Genomic DNA, 22,560 nt, shown 5'->3' with positions numbered 1-22,560 from the left:
CCCAGCTGCCTGCAGGGAGGAACCAGCACCCATGGATGTGTGGCTTGTCCCTGTGTGTTGGTAGGGATAAACCTGGGAAACAGCCATAGGTACCCTCAGCCTCTCCATAGAATATTTTTATATATATACATAATATATATATTAAAATTACATTTCTCTTTACAAAAACAATTCAACAAGGGGCCAGGGGATGGAGCCCATTGCCAAGGCCAGGGCACAAGCACCCTGGAAAGTGTGGCACTAGGCAGGGTCCCTTTTGGGGTGTCTCCACCCCCAAGTGGGGGCTCAGTCCTGAGTCCTGCAGCAGGTTGTATGGGTGGAGGCGGCGGGACTGGCCCCATGGCGAGATGCCTGCTCTGGATCCAACACAGCTCGCCCCATCCCTGCTGTCACCACCTGCAAGAAGAGGAGAGGAGAGGACATGAACTCAGGAGAGGTGTTGGTGCCAGTCTGCCCAGAGCAGTGTGGCATAGAGAACTGCCCCCCACCAAAACCAGTGATGTCCCTACTTCTGGCGGGTGGCGCTGTAGGGATCGAGGAGGTGGGAGCTGGCCTGTGCCAGGTTCCAGTCGAACCTCTCCAGCACCCGCTGGCACTCACCACGGGACTTCAGCCCCAGGCAGAAGAGCTGCTCCACCTGCAAGGGGACAGGGCATGGCCAGAGGGGTGACAGGGGTGCCACCACTCTTGATGGAGCCAGGACGAGGGAACAGGGGTGTGCTGTACCTTCAGGTACTGGATAGCCCGTTGGACGTTCCAGCCATGGTTCTGCAGGGCTGTCTGGCACTCCTCAGTGGTCACACCATGCACCGCGTCCTGCACCTGAGGAGGAGCTTGTGGTCACTGTCTGCTGCCACCCCTGGGCAGCAAGAAGCCTGTGACTGAAGCAGGAGACCACTGGGGCTGCCCCCATCCCTGGTTCTGTCTTCAGGGAGCACTATCAGCCTGGAGCTGGGATTAGTCTCATCCCTGTGATCTTAAATCTCCCCTGGGCCTGGGTGGGCCACAATATCCCCAGCCTAAAGATACCAAGGGGACCATAGCAGCAAGGGGACCATAGCAGCACAGCCACTGTCCTCCTCCCCAGGGCATTCAATTCCCATTTTGCCATTGCAGTGATATTTATGTCCCCCTGAACATCTGGGGCCTTCTTGTAGCCAACCCCCTGGGGCTGCATTTGTGGAAACTGAGGCACAGGGTGGGGAAAGCTCTTGCCCATGTGAGCCCACTTCTCATGGATGATACTTACCAGCCGGATCTTGTCAGCAGGGCTGCAAACATCTGGCCCATCATAAACGATCTTCTGGAGGCTGCAGGAGGCTTTCACCAGGCACTTGGGCCCAGGGTTGCTGTTGTTGGAGGAAAAGTTGGCCTTGCAGTCTGACAATGGCTGCTGCACCATGGGACGGACGGTGGCTGTGGTGACCTGGCGGGACGCTGCCACCTCCTCGGGACTTTTAGCCTCCTTGAAAAACTTCTCATACTTGTCCAGGTAGGCAGGGCGCTCGGGCAGCAGGTAGTAGTGGGTGCTGCTGACCTTCTGCCCATCCTTCACGATGGGCAGGATGCAAGGCCCCTTGGAGCAGTCCTTGCCCTGCGCCTGGATGACCTTGGGGGTGGCGTACTTAGGGTCGAGGGCGAAGCTCTGTGTGGTGGGCATGGGCTTCCCTGGTGAGGTGGAGAGGCAGGAGCAGAGGGCGGCACGTTGCTGTGGGGAGCCCACCTGCAGAGCCATGGGGCTGGGTGTCCGGGAAGTGGGCTGGGACAGTGGGTCCCGTGGGGGGATCTGGGGCGGCCGGTCTTCCTCGCCCCCCGAAGCTGGGGAAAGGTCCCCTGACCAGCGCCCAGGCTCATTGCGGCGAAGGGGCCGGGGCGGGATTGGGACACGGGGGGGGATCTGGGGCTTGTCATCAACTGGGGAAGCCGGTCCCAGAGGGACGTTGAGCCTCCTCAAGCACTCCTGCTGCAGCTCCTCGAAGAGCTCGGTGGTCTGCGTCATGCTGGGCTGTTTGGTCTCCTTCGGGGGCAGGAAAAGGTTGTCCTCCAGTACCGGTCCCCGCTCACCCTCATCCACAAAGCCATAGTTGGTCTTTCCCCGCCGGCTCGGGGGGCTGGTGATGGAGCAGACCTCAATATCATCCTCATCCTGTGCCACGTCATCATAGGCAGGTGGTGGGGGCAAGGGCCGGGCATCCCAGTCCACTACCGGCGTGGGGTGGAGAGGCCGAGGTAGAGCCCGCGTGGGGCTCTGCGGTGGGGTCTTGTCCAGCAAGGAGCAGGCCTCCATGGCCAGCTTGGCTAATGATGGGGCTGTCAGCTCTCCCACTGGAGAGGGGCTGCCCTGGGGAACTTCCTCCCCAAAGTCAATGAGTGTCACCTCGCTGCTTGCTAGCCCCTCGCCTGCCAGGCGTCCGGGTTGCCGCTCGCCCACCTTGGTGCCCGGTACTCGTGCTGATGGCTTGACTGGTCGCAGACCCTTCCCTGTGCCTGGCTTCTTCAGGCAGAGCTTCCGGAGGCCCCCTGGCAGACCCTCCTCCTCCTCACTAACTGGGTCGTAGCAAGGCTCTAGAAGGGGACAGAGAGGGATGGTGAGGGTCCCAGCACCCATCCCTAGGCTGCAAGAAGGGGCATCTACATCTCAAAGTCCCCAAAACACCCAATAAGTTCAGCCCTCTTTGCTCCCAAGGCATACCAGGGGCACCTGCCCCAGGCCACCCACGTAAGAGAGAAAAGAAAGAGGGTGTGAAGAAGGGAGAGCAGCACGCAAAGAAGCCAGACTTACTGGTGAGCAGGACGGTAGGCTGAGGTGGGCGTGGAGGAGGCTGCCCTGCAGAAGACAGAACCCAAGAGAAGGGGAAGCATAGGGTGAACACAGAAGCGGCAGCCAGGGTGCTTCTTAATAGAGTGCATGCTTTGTTGTTCCCCTTACACTGGTGGGGCATGGGTAGGAGGCTGGTGGGAAGCCCCCCCAAGGAAGAACTGTAGGTTTACGGCGACTGGGGCTTACGCACAGCATTCCCAGTTCCCTCCCCGTGGCAGCTCCGCTGAGATCCCCGACATGGGGACCCCAGCTGTGGGAGGCCAGGAGGGGACAAGGGACTCAGATGAAGGGCAGCAGGGCAGAGTCCAGCCAGGCAGAGACACCAGTCACCCACGCTGATGGCAGTGGTGTATGGCCAGGTGACAACACACCCCATCACCCAGGCTCCCCCTGCTCTGCAAAAAGCAAGTGCCAGCAGAGAGACAGAAAGGAGAGGGTCCAGCCCATCACCCCGGCAGCAGGGTACAGTGATGGAGGCTTTGCACAGCTGATGGGCAGGAGGAAGGAGAAAAGCCACTCACTTTTAGCCCTCCCTGGAAGCTGTGTAGGTCTGGCAGCACTCGGGTCCACACCTAGAATATCAGGAGGGTCCATGGGATTTCCCAGGTACAGCCTGTGGGGAGAGAGGAAAGTGCCTGGGAGTCAGGAGAGGCTACATGACCCCTTGCTCACCAGGCTGGTGCCATGGGACACCCCAAAGCTCCTGCACCACACAACAATGCCTGGCAAGTCCCGTTCCTGTGAATGCTGGGGCAACACACCCCAGAGGCTTCCAGTGCTACGGCACAGAGCCTGGTGCCATCCCAGTACCATCCCGCCCGTCTCCGGCTCCGCGTGCATCCGTGGCTGCCTGCACTGTGCCCAGGGGACTTGTGCAGCGTGTGGTGCCCAGGACAGCCCTCCAGCAGCAGCCGACGCTGTGCCCAAGGCAGATGCCCGGTACCGCGTGCCGGCGGGTGCTGGGAGGCCCGGGCGAGCCGTCGCAAGCCAGGGAGCCGGCGGGAGCCGGCGCAGCCCGAAGGCTTGGGCGTGTGCCGAGCTCGGTGCGTTCTCGGCAGCCCGGGCAGCACGTACCCAGCGCCCGTGCCCACGCAGTGGGGCGCGGGGAGGCCTGCCGGGGCACGAGCCAGATCCGCGTGCACGGCGCCTCGGTTCAGCCCTCCGAGGGCCGCCGCAACAGCCCGTGACACAGGGTGCTGTGCCGGGGTCAGGCGGGACTGAGGGAAAAGGCAGAGATGTCCCAGGCCTGGGATAACAAACAGTTGGGATCATGATCCCAGGGGATGTGGAGTGAGCCTAGTGCAGGGGCTGGCCCTACCCACCAGGAGCTTTCCAGTTCTTGAAATCCTACCCTGTCCCCACCACACTGACCTCCCACATCTCTCCAACCCTGTGCTGGGAGAGACCCCCACATGCTCTCTGCCAAGGCGCTCCTGCTCACTATCACAAAACCAATCCCACCTGGCAGAGAATATGTGGGACCCTGGAGCACAAGCACCCAGCCCCCCCTTCTCCCCATCACAGTCCAGCCAGGTGTCTTCAGATAGAGCAGGGTGGAGAAAAAAATCATTCTGGTGGATTTTTTTCATGTTTTGATTTTCAAAAAGAATCATGCTGTTAGAAGCGTGGGGACAGGCTGCAAGCCACGCACATTTAGCAGCCCTGGGACACCCCAAAAGTGTTTTGGGGTAATGTGGCCACCTCTGGGGTGGTGCTTACTGATGTCTCCCTGCCCAGGACAGCCACAAAGGTCGTCCCCCTGGGACAGCCACAAGCACAGCAGCCCCCCACGTTCTTAAGCCCATTAGTAGGAAGAGGCAAGGAAGTTAGTGCAGCTGCAGGGACCCTACCCAGAGCCACCATTCCCAATACAGCAGGGGCAGAAAGAGATGCTTCATGGAGGAAAGGGGGGCAGTAGCCAAGCCACGTCTTGCTCCCGAGCCCAGTGGGCAGCAGGGAAAGCAGGGAGCAGGCAGAGGATGCAGAGAAGACAAAAAGTTTCTTACTCATCAATTTTATCGGGAAACCCCCAGCAGTGCTGCGGGTTGGTGTCTCCATGGCCTGTGTGGATGAAGCTGTTTTTAAGTGGCTGGCTGATGTCGTGGGCTGACAGCCCTGCCACCGAGGTCACCGTGTTTCGGGGAAATTGGCCCACTTTTAGGGTCCGTTTATTCTGACCCCGCCACCAGTAATTCTCGGCCCTAAGGAATAAAAAGGACCTCGTTACTGATGAGGGGATGGGAGGTTGACACGCGCCTGCCCCCGTGATGGGGAGAAGGGAAGATGACTTGTCCAAGTGCACAAAGGCATGAGGTGACACAACTGGGAAGGGACTCTGGGTGTCCAGGATCCCAACCCTACACCAGCCACATGCTTTGGCTCCCACCCCACACAGTCCCTGCACCTGGTGGTGCTGGGAATGCGAGTAGTGGGGAACAAAGCTCCGTTCTTGTGTCCCAAAGATATGCCCCTTCCTCCTCCTTGCTGCCTCAAATTACGCAGTGCCTTGGGGTGATGCCTGCACCAAGCTCTTTGTCACCAATCCCTCTGTGCCCCATGTACTAAAGGATGGCACAGGGAACATGCTTGGCATCTGATGGGGCGCCCATATGGGGGACTGTGAGGTCTTCCTTGCTCCCTTCCTGCATTATCAATGAGCCCTGTGCAGGCTCGTGCAGGCAGGGGGAGATGGGCAAAAGACAGGCTTAGGCTATCAGTCTTCCTGGAGCCACCTGAGTGGCCCAGGCCACCCTGGGGTACTGGTTCCCAGTGTGTCCCCAAGAAGTTGCCCAGGACACAGTCACTTCTTGGGGGGATGAGATGATCACCTAACCCAGAGGGACTAGTTGAGGAAACAGGGATGGGGCAGAGAAAGGCATCCTAAGTGGTGTACCCCACCCAGCACCGTGCCAAATAAATAGGGGGGGGGCTATGACCCTCCTACCCCCCTGCCTGTCAGGGCTCTCCACTCCCCATGGGCAGGGTGTGCTGTGGGCAGGGGGCAGCGGCAGTGTGGGTGCCAGCCTGGCAAGGCTGGCATGGGCCCCACAGTTTCCTGGAGTCACCTGTGAGTCACCCCCGGCCACCAGCTCAGCCCTTTTCCTGTTTACCTTCCCGCTGCCGCCAGCCAGCCGACTTACTCAGCGTCGGGACCCCTCAGCAGAGCTCCGGCAGAGCCCAGCCGGCACCGGGCATCCTCCCTGACCGCGGCAGGCTGGGGGAGGTGGGGGAACAGCTCCCCTCCCCGAGGAAGTCCCCTCCACTCGCCCTCCCTGCGCCCCTCATTGCCGCATCCCGAAAGGATGCTGCATCCCTCCACTCTCCCTGCTCCCAGCCCCGGTCCCACTGAACCCGAGCTCGGACCCCCGGCACAAACCCGCTCCGGTGCTGCCCTGGCTCCTCTCCCCGCGACAGCCCCCTCCCACGAGCGGCTGGGTCCCCGGGGGGCTTTCAGGGAGGTCCCTGCCCCTGCCCACACACACGTACGCACACCCGGCGCCCGCCGAACGACAGGCAGGGGCTTGAAAAGGGGTGGGGGGTGTTTACGGTGCCCCGGGCGGCTTCGGCAGGGCCGGATGCAGCCCCCGGCAGGAGGCCACCCCCCTTCCCCCCGCCAGCTCTGCCCGGGCATCCCCACAAGCAGCGCAGTGGAGGAGGGGTGGGGGGCTAGTGCCGGGGAAACTGAGGCACGAGGAGGGGGCTGCCCTCCCGGAGTACCGGCAGTCGGTGGGGCTCCTGCCAGCCCCCAGCTGCTGAACCCACCGCGTGTGCCCTGAGCCCGCACCCCCAACACCTACCCACCGGGGGTCACCACGGACCGGCGTCCCTCGGGGAAACAGAGGCAGAGGAAGCTGCGCCCCGGCTGTACTCCGCTCCCGGCAATTCCCGACCGACGGGCAACCCGCAGCCCCTCTTCCCGCTCTGCCCGTCCCTCCGCGGCTCACCTGGGGCGGGGGGCGCGGAGCCGCAGCCCAGCCGCGCTGCGGCGGCACGGACGATGCAGCGCTCTGGCACGGCCGCACCGCCCTCCGCCGCTCCTTCCCTCCCTCCGCCGACGCTGCTTCCCCTCCCCTCTCCTCCCTGCAATTAAACCGCCAGACCCTGGGCAAGAGTCATCCCCGCGGCGGCGGACCGGGAGCAGCCGGTCCCTGCAGACACACAAACCCGGCCTGATTCACCCCGGCTTGTGACTAACCGCGGAGAGCCGGCCCGGGGCGGGGGACAGGGAGGGACGGGACAGAGCCCTCCTCCTCCTCCCCTCGGGCTGGGGAGGCCGCCTCTAGTGCTGGCACACCGAACTCCTTCGGGAGGTCCCCACTCTTCCCCAGCTGGAAGGTGACAGGCACATCCTGGGATAGGGATGCAGGGACAAAAGGGCCCCCTACTCCAGTCCCAGGTCCCTGGGGCAGTGGAGGGGTGGCTGTGCCCTGGCATGGTCAGCGGGGACCAAGGAATGCACAGCACAGCGGGTTCGGCCAGCACGGTACCAAGTCCCACGGTGCCGCTCCCAGCCCGATGACAGCAGCACGTCTCCAGGTGCTGGCAGTACGTCCCCACCACTATCAGCAGGGAGTGGCCCTGTGGCGTGCTGTTTCCCTGGGCAAACCCACAGACACAGTGGGGTGAGTCAGCAGGGATGGTGTGGACAGGACTCTGGGCAGTGTGGGCAGGGCTGTGCCCCACACACCGCGGTGGCCCCACGATGCTGTGCTGCCTGGGGGACCACAAACCTACCAGCTCTGCCCACCCACGGGGTACACGGCCAGGTGTGCTGGGGACAGAGCCACCCCTTCCCCTCCCTGCTTCCCACAGCTCTGCCAGCGCCCACAGTCTCCCCATTCCCTATCCCATGCAGGCTGGCACATCACAGTGCATCCCACTCTACAACACCTGCCACCCTCCCATGCAGTACCTGCCCTCAATGACTGTGATGATGTCGTTCATCTGGATGTGCAGCTTGTCCGGTTCCTCAAAGTCCTGCAGCGCTCTCATGTCGGTGGGCTGTGCCTGGGGGAGAAGTGGATGAGGATAAGGGGTGCAGGATGCCATGTCCATCCTCTTCTGAGGTCAGGCTCAGCCCCAAGGAGGGCAGGGAGGCCCAAAAAATGGACAACAGACAGCATCACCACTAGCCCCTCCTCAGCTGTCACATCCCTGGGGTGTGTGATGGCAAGGCAGCAACCAGGTGCTTCCTGCTGTGACCATGTCACCACCCTGCACCTCCCAGCCTGCAGGGCTGCCTCGCCTGAGCTCCCCATGTCACCTCCCACCCTGGCAATATTCTTAGCTCTATCCATGCTCGAGCAGAGCTGGCAGGATAAGGTGCTGGGGCTCCTGGTCCCCCTGCCTGCTCACCCACCTCCACCAAGAAGTCTCGCAAGGCCACGAAGGTGGGTCGGTCCTCGGGCTTGTGTGCCCAGCACTGCAGCATGACGTTGTAGATGTCCTGGGGACAGTCCTCAGGCCGTGGCAGTCGCTCACCCTCCTTGTCTATCTTGTGCAGGATCTGTTGGACAGGGTGTGCTGTCAGGGTGTCCCAGATCCCCCTCAGCACCAGCAGGGTGAGGTGAGGGGGCAGGTCTCTGCTGTACACCTACCTGGCTGCCATTGAGGCCAATCCAAGGCTCCTGACCATAGGTGAACATCTCCCAGAGGGTCACTCCGAACATCCAGGTGTCACTGGCGTGGGAGAAGGTGCGTGTCTTCAGGCTCTCAGGAGCACACCTACAGGGGGAAAGACATGAGCATCAGAAGGCCATGGGTGCTGCACCTCCAGGTCTCCCCCTCCCCAAGGCTCACCAGGCAAAGGGGACCTTGCGATGCTCCTGCATCACGTAGTGATCATCGTTTTTGGGCAACGCCCGCATCAGTCCGAAGTCCCCAATCTTGACGAGCTCATTGGAGGCCAGCAGGATGTTGCGGGCAGCCAGGTCACGGTGGATGAAGCGCTTGGACTCCAGGTAGGCCATGCCCTTGGCCACTTGGATGGCATACTGGCACAGGGTGGAGATGAGGAAATGGCCCTGGTTCTTCCGCAGGCGGTCCAGGAGGGAGCCCAGTGGGGCCAGCTCTGTCACCTGGGCCATGGGATGAGGACAGCAAGCGGGTCAGTCCACAGCCACCCTGGTTGGGCTGGTTTCCAGCCTTCTTATGCCCCACTGGGGATGCCAGCAGAGGGCCTGGGGTACAGACCCAGCTTGGCTTGGCTCATGCCATCCTGTGGGACCCCCACATGGAGGTGTCACTGAGGTGGGTCCCATCCCCCCTCCACTCACCATCTTCATGGGGTGGGAGAGCACCACGCCATAGAGGCGGATGAGGTTCCTGTGGTCCAGGGAGTGCATGGCATTCACCTCCCGGATGAAGTCGTCCAGTGCCTCTGGCTGGCTCAGCACATCTGTCTTGAGGCACTTCACTGCCACATTCAGCTATGGCCAAAGCAGGGATGAGTTCCGAAGTGTCTTCCCCTGTGCGTGGTGCCACTGCCTGGCTCCCCACCCCCCAGAGCAGCCCCTCACCGTCTTGCCAGCAGGCGTGCACCACTCGCCGCGACGCACGACACCGAAGGAGCCGTCACCCAGCTTCTCAAAGATTGAGAGGTCCCGCTCCCGCACGAGGCACGTGAGGGAGTGCTGGCCCCCAGCTTCAGGGGGCGGTGGTGTGGGAGGCTTGCGGAAGGTGCTCTGGGGCTGGGGCGGCAGCTCCGACTCTGGGCGCTTCCCACTGAACACCTGTGGGACATGGAGGAACGTGAAACGTGGGCATGGAAACACCCCAAGCCACTGGGTCTGCAAGTGAGAAGTTCTGGCACAACCCCTTGCCTCGGCTGTACACACTGGAACCTAGTGATGACCCATAACTGGACCCATAACCCAGAGAAGGCTGGTTGTGGGAGAAGGCTCTATTCCACCTGCTGCTGGCACACTGAGCTGTGATTCCCGTGGAGGGAAGAGCTTGTTTGTCTTGCAGCAGCTCTACAGCAGTTCCACAGCAGCCACAGCAAACCAGGCCAGTAGCCAGAGAGCCCTGGGCACTCCTTGGCCAGGCTGAGGCCACACAATGTGCCTGGGCACAAAGCCAAGAGAAACCTCCAGCTTGGGCTGAGCCTGGTGACACATCCCTGCAGCAACGTGGGCTTTGCAATGCGTGCTGGCTACCACCACCCAGAAGGGATGGGCTCTCCTTCCACCTCCCTCAGCTGGGATGGATGATGTGCCCCATGGAACAGGGTCCATTCCAGTCTTGATGCAGGGTATGCGGGGGCTGGTCCCAGCATGTGTCTGGGGTGGGAGGTGGCATTTCTGCTATTTGTTCTTTATTAGAAGTAGCCTTCTATTAAAAGCCCATCCTCATCATGTCCCAGCACAGACAAGTCACACAGAGGAGAGGCCATGGCCCAGTGCCCAGCTGGCAAACTGGGCTCTGCCAAACTCTGAGCTTCTGGGGTGCCAGGTGCCAGAGGGTGCCAGCAGTACCAGCTTTGGATGGGATAGTATCAGGGCATATGTGATATGCATATGGGATGCTATCCCAAGGCCCCCTACCACAGTGTGCCCAGCCTGCAGGTACAAGGCTTTGCCCCCACGCTGTGAGGCAGCAGGGTAGGCAGTGTCCTGGGCACCACTGCTGCCCACAGAGCTGTCTGGAGCAAAGCTCTCTGGTTCACTCACTGCAAATAAGTTTCCTGACAAAGAGGCAAATAACATGAGGTAAATGAATTTTCCAAGTGCTGGGATAGCAGGGCTATCCTTTGATGGGAGGTGACCCAGGAGCCTGATGGGGACTGGGGTGCACACTGACAGGGTCACACCACAGGCGGGGCATGGATGGCAAGGGCTTCTGCCCATTTCCCTGTCAGCCTCCAGGGATGTGGGGGAGCCAGGCATCCTGAAAGGGTACAGAGAGGGATCCAGATCTTCCTGTCTGCCTCAGTTTCTCTGCCACACCTGTCCCTCTCCCATCCCTACCTTGCTCATCCAGGATTTCCGCTTGCACATGGCTTTCCTCCGCTTCACTGCCTCCCACAGCCGCCGCTGGCCTGCAGGACACAACGACACAGTGACTGTCACAACTTTGGGTAGGGGTCCCCTCCAGCCCCATATGCTCCTGTAGAATTCCCAAAAGATGCTGCACATCCAGCCAGGGGTAAAGGGAGAGGTTTGGGGAGGATGTACACACCGGGGCGTCCCATGCCAATCTTCTCCAGATCCTCATTTTTGACGTACTCAAAGTGGGAGAGGCGTGTGACGTTGAGCTCGTCTCGGATGCGCAGGAAGTACTGCTGCAGCTGCAGCTCGGTGAGCAGCTCCAGCAGCCAGTCCGTGCCCTCCTCCGCCTGCATGCTACAGCTCAGCCTCTGCTGGGACAAAATATCGGGTTAGGGGCAACCCTGCTCTGCTCCCCTCTGACCTATCCCCACTGGGGAGTCACCCAGAGGAGATCAGAACCAAGGCTGGGGTGCTTCTGTGACGGATACTAGTAGAGTCATCTCCTGAGCCTGTCACCACCTCTCTCGGGGAGGCCAGGAGAGGCATCCCAATCAGCAGGACCCCCAGATATAGGAAGGACCCCCCAGACTGCTCTGTCCTGCCCACAGAAATACCAGCCCACCCCTCCATTCCAGCACAGACTATGCTCTGGTCAGCAGTGCCAAGGACACAGAAGGAGGTAGAAGCTCAGGACAGACGTGTCTGCCCAATTCTCTCTGCTCAGCTGGACAGGCTGAGCAGGAAGATGACAGCTGTCCCCAGCAGGGACAGCCAGCTTGGCCCCCTGGCATGCCTGCACACTTGGCTGAGCTGTAGTACAGACTCACAGTGGGTCTCCTCTGCCATGGGTGGTGCCACCTCCCTGGGCAGACACAGGGAGGGGTCAGACAGGAACATCTGGGTTTCTGGAGGGTCCTGTTGCTCTGGCGCTGAGGTACAGGACACTCCAGTGCTGCTGGCATCAGTCCCCAGCTGTGGCAGGACAGAGAGGAAGGACTGGAGCCCCATCCTTCCCCCGTGACTCCCCATCCCTGCCTGTTGTCCTGGCTCTTCCCCACTTTAACCACCACTTTTCTGGAAAGAGATACGACTCTGCCTCCTCCTGATGAGAGTGAGTGGGAGGCTGGGACCCACCATCCCAGTTCCACAGCGCGGGCAGCCCCCTCCATCCTCTCCTCTACCCTGGGAGCCGACATGGCCCCCGGCGTCTTCGCCCGCCGTGCTCGGCTCTCTCGGCCGCGTCACCGCAATTACGATCCTCGGCACTGGGCTAAAAATACGGCGGGCGCGGCGAGCAGCTGGGCACGGGGGCGCACCGGGGCACGCAGGGCCACTCGGGGCGAAGGGAGCTGCGGGGACAGGGCCAGCGTAGGGTCTGCACGGGGCGAGGGTCGGCACTTACTCGGTAGAGGCGGAAGCGGGTGAGGAAGGGGAAGGATCGGTGCAAAGCCTGGAAGCGTCGCATCCTGCCTGGCTGCCAGCCCCTGGCACCGCTGATGTCCCTTCCCCGGTGCCGGCGTCCCACGGCGGAGCCCGCTCAGCGCAGCCGGGGCACCCGCGCTCCCTTCATCGGCGCTACGGAGATGTCCCCTGGGCTCGACCGCCCCGCAGACCCTCCCCGGAGCGGGCAGGGGGTTCGGGCTGTCCGCCGGCCGGACGCGGGCTGTGGCTCTGCCCCTCCTTCCATCCGGCTCTCGATCCTCTGGCCGGCCGGCCCTCCCCTTCCCCAACGCAACGGGGCCGGGGCGGGGGGTGGCGGCAGGCAGGGCTGGGGGTCACTCCCCTGGCTGGAGCCGCTTCCTGGGGACCCCTCGCTGGTAGCGGGGTTCGGTCCCAGCCGCCTGCCCGCAGCGCTGCCCAGGAGGGTTATTTTCAGCCGGGCTGGGACGCGCGCCCAAGGGGCCGGGCTCCCATCAATGTCCCGCTTTCTCCCTTGTTCGGCTGTTGCCGGCAGCTGGGAGCCCGGACCCCCGCTCCCATTGCCATGGAAACTCGCCCCGGCCTTGGGAAACGCTCCCAGGCCTCAGTTTCCCCCCCTAGGAAGCAGAGAGGGAGGGAGGTAGAAGAGACATCCGGCTCTCTGCTCCCCAACCGAGGCCACAGGCATGATGCCAGGGCGATGGGCACTGCGGGGGGAGTTTCTGGCTCGGCAAACATATCCGCTGCCCAGCTGCCAGCCCCCACAGGGCTCTGCCGTGGGGCGCCACCAGCACCCTGGGGCTCGCTCCCCTTCCCTGGTGGGGCTGGCACCCAACCCCAGCAGTGCTGTCCGCCCGCGGACTCCCTAGGGAGAACAGCTGGCCACGCCGGCAGCCACAGCGTGAGAGAGGAAAGACCCACAGCAACCTCTTGCCACAGCCCCCGCCTGCCTGGCCCCCCTAACCATGGCCAGCGCTGTGCCACGGGGGCAGCTGAGAGGGAATTAAATGCATCCCCAGGAGGAGTCTCCACTGGGGCTTCCACTGCTGCTGGGATCCCAGCTGGCATCCAGCAGCAGAAGCACCGGGCACAAGAAGCCCATTGACTGGGGACAACTGGGCACAGTGCCCTCGGCACCAACCTCTGCCACGCGCCAGCTTCCCCCGTCCCAGCTCAGGGGACACCGGGGATGGGGGGGGTGCCCTGCCTTGACAGAGCATCACCCTCATCACACAGAAATGGCACCCACTGGGACTGGCACCCAGCGCACCGCCTCCTGCAACCCCAAATCCCAGGTGAGGCTGGCCAGTTCAGTGCTCACATCAGGAGCACAGGTTTCCAAAAGGGAGTGGGGAACCCGGCTTTGCCCACCACGCCAGGGGAGGTTCCGTGCCTCAGTTTCCCTCTCTGCGATAGACCCGCACGCACAGGGAGTGATCCCGCAACCTCGACTCTGAGTGGGGCATGGCGTCCTGCCAGCAAACTCCCATCCTGAGGTGGGGAAGTCACAAATCCCCCCCTAGACCCGCCGTACAGGTGCTGCGCACGCCCCTGCCATGCCCACCCATCCCTGCAGCGCCAGGGGCGCACCCTACGTGCACCCAGGCTCATGCAGGGTGCGCGGTGAGGATGCTGACGTGCAGCCCAGGACCACACAGGAGCGATCCCCCCGCGTGCCTCCCGCACCTGCACGACCGCAGCCGCCCCCCACGCGCGTCCCCTCCGCGCAGCCCCGGCTGCCGCCCTGCCCGGCCGCACGTGCGCAAACACCGCCGCCGGCACCGGCCCCGGCCCGCTCCGCCTCCGCCCGCCGCGCACCTGGAGCCGGCACCCACGGCTGCCCACCCCCGCTGTGCCATATTCGTCGCCTCCGCGCTTGCCTGGCAGCGCACACACCCGGCCGAGCTGGCACATGGGGAGGGGGGGATCAGTCCTCCCACCTTCCCCCCTTCCCTCCACCCCATTACATCTATCGCTAATGACACCACAATTCCTGTCCTACACTTCAAGCCCCCTGCACCTTCACATTCCCCACATCCATGCAAAGCCTGACATCCCCCAGGGACACTGCATTGTGGGGATGGCAGCCTGCAGGGCCACCCTGCAGGTCTGCTCGCAGCGCTGCAGCTAGGTGATGGCATCCTGTGCTGGGCACCGTGCCCCCCTCCACGAGCTATGCCAGGCTTAGCTGAGCTCGCTGCCTCACACCATTCCCCTATGTCTCAGTTTCCCCAACAAGAGCAGCAGGTAGCCCCCCCTCCCGTGGGTCAGGATGCGGGCATAGCCGAGCAAGGGGCGGGTGTCATGCTGCCCCGGATGCTGCGGGGTACAGCACATTCCAGAGGGGAGATGCCATGCAGGGACCTCCTGTGCTCCATGTCAGCTGCCAACCCATGCCCATCCCGGAGGCACCAAGCTCAGCCAGGTGCCCCCGGTGCTCCCCTCTACCGATTCCCCCCACTGACCCGCCGGCCCGGCATGCCCGGGGCGGTGTCCTGCCGGGGGGGTGGCGTGGGGCGCCTGCTGCCCAGCCGCAGGGCCCGCTGCCCGGTGCTGTCCGAGAAGCTGTGGGGCAGGGGGCCGTGCATTTCCTCCTCCTCCTCGGCGCTGCTCAAGCGCTGGTAGTCGCATTTCTCGCCCATGGCTGAGGCGGCGGCTGCGGCGCAGCGGCGAGTGGGGGGCTCTGCGGAGACGCCCGCGTCTGCTTGGGGGCGGCGAGGGCTGGAGCCGGGTTTGGGATCACATGGCAGAAAGTTGCTGCAGTTCCGGAAAACAGCGAGAGGGTGAAGGTGACCGCGACGGTAATGGTGGGGGTTGGGGGGGGTGGAGGATGGATGGAGGGATGCAGACGAAAAGGGAAAGGAGAAGGGGGGCAGCCCCTTGAGTGCTTGTCCTCACCCCAATCCCAGCGTGGCACCACTGTCTTCCTCCCGGCGCGGCAGCCCTACCGCCCACCTTCTGTCCCTGCTCCGGCTCCTGCGTGGAGAGGTGCTGGCATCGCCGCCAGCGCCGCGCTCGCAGCCCCCTTCTCCCCGCACCCCGGCACGGTGCACCAGGCAGCCAGGCGGAGGAGGAGGATGAGGGGGGACCATCGTCAAGCAGCCGGGGCTCTATAGCAGGCAGGATGGGTAGGGAGGCACCTGCAGAGGGATGGGGGGGCTCTGGCGCCGGCAGTATCCCCAGCATCCCGCCCGCTTCCCTGCGCAGGCAGAGGGGGATGGGATGCACCGGGAAGATGGCTGCTCCGCAGCGACCGGCAGCGCTGGCGCAAGCACGGCAGGGCTGGCACGGCAGCCAGGCCCCGGGGGGTGCCGCGGGGATGGGGGTCCGAAGGCCACGCCAGGATCAATCCTCTCCCCTCACCCCCTCGGAGGGGGCTGGGGTCTCCTAGACCTCTGCCAGGCGCTGCCGCAGCTGGCACAGCTCCCAGCAGGAAGCCACCTCCCGGGATGGGGAGCCCCACACCTGCACACGGGGACTGGCCCGTACCCCAGCGCTGCCCAGCCGGAGTCCCTCCCACAGCCTCCGGACCACAGCCGCAAGCAGGTTGAAATCCGGGGGTGGGGGGGGGGCGGTGTGGGGCTGCAGCCCCCTTAAGGACCCCTGTGACCTGCCTGTCCTTTGGGGCACAGCAGAGTCCCCATGGGCCAATTTACTCCTCATGCCAACGCCACAGGGTATGATGCCCCATTCTGACCCCCCAGAAGCAGCACACAACCCATCACTGTTCTCCCCACGGAGCCCTAAGAACCTGGTCTAGCCAAAGGAGTGACACCAGGCTGTCAACGTGCCAAGGCAGGGGCAAGAGCATGTCCTGCCCCCCTTCCCCTCCCTCTGCTACAGAGAAACACACCCCCCCAGTCCCGGGGGGCATCTGCCGTGGCTGAGGGGCCGGGTGGGAACAGCCCCTCGGCGACTCCTCCTGCCATACCACGGAGGTGAGCTCAGCCGCGGAGCCGAGGCGGGCCGGGCCCGCGGCGTGGGAGCAGCAGCCGCCCCCGCGCACGGCCCGCCGGCGTCACCGCGCTGGCACGCCACGGACGGTGACTGATGCACGTGCTATGCCACCTTCCCGCCCTGTGCTACCCCTAAACCCTCACCAGCCTGCCCAGGGAAGGGATGAGTAGAGACAGCCCCTGTCCCCACAGCCCTGGGCATGGATTTGGGTCACACAGCCCCACATGTCGGCATCCTGGCCTGCCCAAGCTTAACTGACACCAAAATGATTAGGTACCGTACAAGGGGACAAATGGCATTGTGCCCTGCCAGCCTTGACTCACCTGCCTGCAATTCCCACCCTGAGGGGGGTCCCACCACAATGATAACCACTGGATGGGGTGCACTCTCTTCCACCCTCCAGGGTGTGACAGTAACACTGAACACAAGGTGTCCCTCCCCTCTGTGGGGACACTGGTGCTCCTCAGCCCTATGGGACACCACACTTGGCCCCACATCCCTGGGACCAGTGCCACAGCATCCTCTATACCCACGACCCCACACCGAGGGCCCCAGAAAGTGGTGGGTCCCCAAAACAAGTTCCCAGAGGGGGACAGGGTCCCCCACTCACCTCCATCACATCACCCTGCTCAGTGTTACAGCCCGCCTGCCACCTTCCTGCCACCTTCCTGGCAGCTGTGTCGCCTGGAAGTGATCTCACTGGCTGCGGCAGCAGCAGGGCAGCCGCACCGTCACCCCGGGCTGGCTTGTTCAGCCCTGGCAGGGCCCCGAGGGCGGCCCCAAACTGTGGTGACACACTCCCCAGCCTGGCTGCCACTGCGTACAAACACACGTACAAACACACCCTGCTCCCACCAGCGGCAGGGCTGCTGCCTGCATCCTGCCCACCTGTGGGATGCTGCTGCCACCCAGCTCTCTGGGAACCATCCCCAGCCCCTCGCTGGACTGTGCCACCCCACATACCCCCATACCAATGGGTGCTTTACCTCCCTCGGTGCTGGCACCTGAAGCTGCTTGGTTGGCTGGATGGAGCAAGCAGGAGGTCTCGGAGGGCCAGCACGGAGGGCTGGTGACCCCCGTGGCAGGGGTGGCCGGGGAGGCCGAGGTGCCAGGTTCCTCCTCGCTGCCATCTCTGGGTTCCCAGAGCCTGGTCCCATGGCCTGATCCTGTCCCCCAGCACAGAGCATCCCCTGCTCTGAGTCCCTGCCTGCAGCAGTGGATGTGTGGGAAGGAAAGACACAGGCACGTGGGGGGCCCCCTCACCCCGGCACAGCCCCAATCCCCTCCCTAAGCCTCTTTCCTCTGCTAAATCCGCTCCACAGGTCGAGCTGGGGCGGGCTTAGCTTGTCTTGCGCCTCCCAGCTCACTGGCATGGGCAGCAATTGCTGACCCCATAACTGATCCTCACCTCAGCCCCAAGCTCTCTCACCAAGACGGGGTCACAGTGCAGTGTTTTGGGGGACAAATGCACAGCAATGTCCCTGGCACCCTCATTGCTGGGGAGGTGGAGAGGGCAGCAGGCTGGGCATCACTGAGCCCGGGTGTCACTGCCGCTGTAGGGACCCTGTCACCTTGCCCTAGTGCAAGGCTGGTTTGTTCCTGCCAGCCCCCCACACTGACCTCAGTGGCCCTGTGGCCCAGCACTGTGGGACCCTTCAGCAGTGCCAGCCCATGTCGCAGTGAACCATGCAGTGAGGGAGACGGCAAAACGTCTGGGCTCGGGTGACACCGGTCACAGGGTCCCCCTGGGGCAAAGTGGGAGAACTCAGAATGGGCATCCCTGCCTGGCACCCCCATCTGTCCACCCCAGACACTCCAGACTTCCTGGAGGTTAAGGTATAGGAAGTGTCTCTGCATCCAGAGTCACGACCCACTCTGACAAGGCAATTGGAAGACCCTTTGTGGACTCGCCCCCCAGGAGAGCTTTGCTCCTGGGAAGAGGGGCACCAGGAGCCCTGGTCCAACCTGCCCCACCACCCCAGGGTGCTGCCAGCAGTACCCCCATATCCACCCCAGTACAGGATGTGTCCTTGGGCCAGGCTGCAGCTGGCACAAAATGAGTTTGTCAGGTCTCAGGCCAGGTTGGCACAAAGCTACACCCACACAGCAGCATCTCTCTCCCCTTTGAGCTGGGAGCAGGGGAACTGGGACCCCTAGAGCTGGCAGGAGGGGATTAAGGCTCAATCCCCACAGTTCCCCAGCATCAGAGCAGCACAAAATCCTAGCCAGACCATTCAGTATTTGCCAGTCACTAGCACGAACTGACAGCACCCTAATTAGCCCGGCTGCAGTGGGAATACTGGCCCTCCCCCAGGACTGCTCAATAAATGGATGGAACAAGACTTTCTCCTAAGTCCTTCCTATCCTGGCAGGGTCTGTGCATGAAGCAGAACCTCCTCCTGTTCCCCAAAACCCACACAAGTGGGCAATGACCCCCCCCGGATGCTTTTCCCCTGACAGTTATCATCGTTCATGGACACAACTGAAGTCAAAACCCAGGTGGCTCCATGGGCAGGATGGGACTTCTTGGGGGGAAACTGAGGCACAGTGTCAAGTCCAACCTGCAGCTGGTTAGGACAGGGCTCAGCTACACAGTTTTTCATGGTCCTGCAGTGGCTGCTCATCTACTTATGAGGGCCCCCCTTGCCCCGGGCAGGCTGAGTCACAGGGGGACAGCAGGCTGGCAGCTGCCTGAGGAGGAGGAAGGCATCGCCAGCCCCCCCAGCCATACCCACTACACCCCACCCTGCACTAACAAATACCCGTCTGAGGAGGCTCTGGTAGCTCCAGGGGTTGGTAACAGGTTGCACAGCTCCCACCCTGCACCCCAGGCCCGACAGGGAATACGGAAGCTGCTTCTACCCTCCCCCCTTCCTGCAGGGACCTGTGGGCTCAGGGCTGGCAGCAGGAGCAGGGCCACAGCTCAGGATGGCCGTGCAGCACCCAGGGCTGTCCTGGACCCTCTCCCTGAAGAGGTGCCTGGTAGCACAGACCTGCTTAAAGACACTTCACGAGACAGGTCCTGATTTTAGGAGACTTTTGCAAAGCCCATAGCCCAAAAATTTTGTTGAAAGCTTTGCCCTGAACCAGCTCAATGAATGGCTGAGTAAGAGGGGGGAACGCACAACCTCCAGAGCCCACAGCACCTGGCAAGAGGGACACTCTTTCCAAGGTGTTGAAGTGGTGGTGCCAGAGCCCAGCAGCACCAGGACACCCGGTGTACCTGCTGCACCAAGCGGCCCAGGGAGCTGAGGGTGTGGGGACGTGCCAGGGCCAGGCTCTGCCTCAGCCTGTCCTGCCCAGACAGCCCAGCCGCAGCACTGCTGCCGAGACACTGTCCCTGCCTGGGCTCCTCTGGCCACCTCCAAACCTCCTTCCCAGCTGCTGCTTCAGAATGGGCAAGGGATCTAATCGTGCTGTGAGAAGCCAAGCAGGATTTTCCTGGCACGGTAGGATCCTTGTCTGGAGTGTCAGCACCACCTTACCAAGTTTAACTTGAAACTTTTATTTAAAAAAGCAAAACCAACAAAGACCAAAAGTATACCAAACGGTCCTGGACTGTTCAGAGAAAAATTGCCACAACACGGCTGGACACAGCCACGATGCTGCATGCTGAGCCGGTGGTCAGAGGCTCCCCACACCTCACTGCTGCTCGGGGTTTGAGCTGCAGTACAACACCCCGAGGCGCGGGGCTGGCCCCGGAGGACAAGGATCCTCTGTTCAGTGCCACAGCTCCCACGAGCCCAGGGAAGAGGAAAAGCAAAGCTGCCTTTTCTCCGGGAAAAAAAAAAAAACACAAAAAACACCTTCCCCCAGCTTCCGCTGTGGTTTAGGAGAGTTCAAGGGCACCAGGCACCCACTCACACCAGACCCTGCTGCCTGCTCTGCCCTGGCAGCTGGAGCAGGAGGTCGGGCCTGCTGCCGGCCGGGACTGGCAGTCCCGCAGTGCTTGGGCACGAGGGAAGCACCGCAGCTCGCCGTACTGCGGGGCACGGTGCCAACACACCGGCACACTCAGCTGGCAACCGGGCAGCAGCACAGTGCCCAGCCCTGAGCCCCCTGCCCCCCGCAGCACCCACAGCCACGGGGTCGCGCCTCGTTCCTTACCTGTGCGCTCACCGCCACCGCATCCTGCGCCGAGTCTGCAGCGTCACCGACGGGCTCGGACGGGCACGGCGGCACTCCAGACAGCCGGCATGCCAGGAGAGACGAGCCCGCACACCTGCCGGGGCGGGGTGCGACGATCGACGCCGGGGACGTCCGGGACGCGGCTGGGACCACCCCCGGGGCAGCGGGCACCGGGCACGGGGTGCGGCCTCACACCCGGGCGGACCTCCTGCGGCTCAGGCGGTGCGCCGGGGTCCGCGGGCCGGGGTTGCCGCCGGGGTGCTCCTGCTCCCCCGGGTAGAGCTCGCCCTCCTCCTGCACTCCGCCCCGGGCCTCTCCCTCCTCCTGCCGGCCCCGCCGCACCCACCAGCGGTTGCGGGCCGGGGGGCTCGCCGCGTCCCGCCGGTCCCCGCCGCGCTCCTGCTGCGCCCGCCGGGCCAGGCCCTGCTCCTGCCGGACCTTGGGGCCGTGCTCCTGCACCCCTCGCACCGCGCCCCGCGCCCGCCGCGCCCCGGGGCTGCCGCCCGCCGCCGCCTCCTCCGCGCCCCGCGCCCGCCGCCGCGCCCGCGCCGCCCCCCGCTCCCGGGGCCGCCGCGGCTCCGCGCCCGCCTTGGGGCTGCCGAGGGCGGTGACGGGCCCGGGCCGCTCGCCCCACTCCTGCAGGCTCGTCCTCTCGCCCAGCGGCACCCAGTGCCACCGGCCCGGCCCCCCGCCGCCCCTCGGTTCCCTGCCGCCGGCCACCAGCTCCTGGCCGCGGGGCAGCGCCCCCAGCCCCGCCTCCTGCACGCTGCGAGTGAAGCCGCCCTGCTCCTGCACCCCCGGGGCCACCCCGCCGCCCTCCGGCACCGCCGGGCTCAGCCCCCCGCCCTCCGGCACCCCCGGCGCCCCGCTCGCCCCCTGCCCCCGGATGGTGCACGCGGTGCGGGCCCCACCCCGGCCCCGCACGCTGGGGAAGCCCCCCCGCGCCGCACCCCCGGAGCTCCGGCTCCGCCGCCCCTTCCTCCCCTCCTGCCCCCCCGCCTGCTCCCGCCGCCGCCGCCGCGAGCCCGGACGGCCCCCGACCCGCCCCCGGCCCCGCTCTTAAAGGCGCCGCCCCGCCGCTTTACGTAACGGCGGGGGTGAGGACGGACAGACGGACAAGCGGATGGATGGATGGGTGAGCACGGGCATGGGCGCACGGACAGACTCACCGCGGAGCAGCGCCAGGCCCCGGGACCGAACCGCTGCAGCGGGGACGCGAGCTGCCCTGCGCTGCCAAAATCCCTGCTCCAGGTGAGTCGGAAGGGGCTGCTCCCCCTTCCCTCTGCCCCGGCGGGGCTGGCGCTGCCCGGCCGCAGCAGCGCTTCCGCAGCCCCGGCCCGGCCTCTCAGGACACTTTGCAGAGTTACCGCAGCGAGAGAGCTCTGCCAGGCGCGGGCAGGAGCTGCGGGAAACGACGTCCTTCCAACAAGTAAATCATCCCCGGGGGAAGAGGAGGGACCAGAGCTATGCCGGGACAGCCCATAGAGCGCGAGCTGGGATCCTGGAGAAGCTGCCGCTCATCCAAATAGTGCAGCGTCTAGGGATGTGGTGTTTGTGAAGCAGAAGGTGAGACCGGCATGAGGGAGGCGGGAGGACAGCACAGAGAAATTGAACTTATTTAAATGCAGAGCCCCAAACCCATACGTTCTCACCTGAGCAGTCCTCTGGGGCTGAGGAGGCAGCTCCTGCCCTCCCAGAGCTGCCCCGGGCTCTAAGCAGTGTCCACACTTGCATCTCTACCTTGGCCCACGGGACCTCTAGGATGACGAGGGGCAGGGACAAGGTAGGAGCAAGCACTGGCTTCCTGGGACACAGCCACCCACAGGCCCCTCCAGCCACCTTCTCAACAGCAGAGACCTGCAAGGCCACGGCCAGGGGGAAATATGACATTTCATCCTTCTCCTGTCATTCACCCATACATCTCAGGCTTTTCAGAGTCAGTGCTGTCATGGAGAGGCAGGAAGCAGGACATGAAAGGAAGAGGATGGGAGGAGGTCTGGGGGCTTACATACAGTTGTGCTCCTCCACCTCATTACCAGAGTCCTTACCACAGTTTGTGATAAGACAGGACTCAGCTGAGCAGCACTGTGAATTCAGATTTGCTGCTGCACATCAACTGAGTGATACTGGAGCTGCCACATAGCAGCCCTGATGGAACAGGATGACAGCCTCCCTCCAGCTGCCCAAGCTCACCCATGGCCACAATGTCAAAACAGCATCATGGCTTTGCAAGAAGTCACAAGAGAA

At 63.6% G+C, this 22,560-nt stretch overlaps 1 protein-coding gene across 9 annotated transcripts; it reads right to left on the bottom strand.

Moving 5' to 3' along the window:
- Nucleotides 1–103: 103 nt before the first annotated feature.
- TNK2 (tyrosine kinase non receptor 2) lies at nucleotides 104–20,427 on the bottom strand. Of its 9 annotated transcripts, none has more exons than XM_030280828.4 (17): nucleotides 15,127–15,486; nucleotides 14,694–14,985; nucleotides 11,000–11,177; nucleotides 10,789–10,859; nucleotides 9,340–9,552; nucleotides 9,097–9,249; nucleotides 8,621–8,898; nucleotides 8,419–8,545; nucleotides 8,181–8,327; nucleotides 7,734–7,828; nucleotides 4,828–5,022; nucleotides 3,343–3,434; nucleotides 2,783–2,827; nucleotides 1,250–2,565; nucleotides 727–822; nucleotides 510–637; nucleotides 104–396 (listed from the first exon to the last, which is right to left on the bottom strand). In XM_030280828.4, exons 1-17 carry the CDS (start codon nucleotides 15,318–15,320, stop codon nucleotides 390–392), a joined length of 3,627 nt encoding a protein of 1,208 aa, XP_030136688.4. In that variant the 5' UTR covers nucleotides 15,321–15,486; the 3' UTR covers nucleotides 104–389. The 9 variants fall into 9 exon arrangements, with proteins under 9 accessions (XP_030136688.4, XP_030136690.4, XP_072789628.1 ...); XM_030280830.4 differs by having other exon boundaries at nucleotides 15,184–15,486; XM_072933527.1 differs by lacking the exons at nucleotides 14,694–14,985; nucleotides 15,127–15,486 and adding an exon at nucleotides 20,293–20,427.
- Nucleotides 20,428–22,560: the final 2,133 nt, after the last annotated feature.

The sequence above is a fragment of the Taeniopygia guttata genome, chromosome 9 (genome assembly GCF_048771995.1).
Source record: "Taeniopygia guttata chromosome 9, bTaeGut7.mat, whole genome shotgun sequence".
NCBI lineage: Eukaryota > Metazoa > Chordata > Aves > Passeriformes > Estrildidae > Taeniopygia > Taeniopygia guttata.
This window is presented reverse-complemented; position numbering and strand designations above follow the sequence as displayed.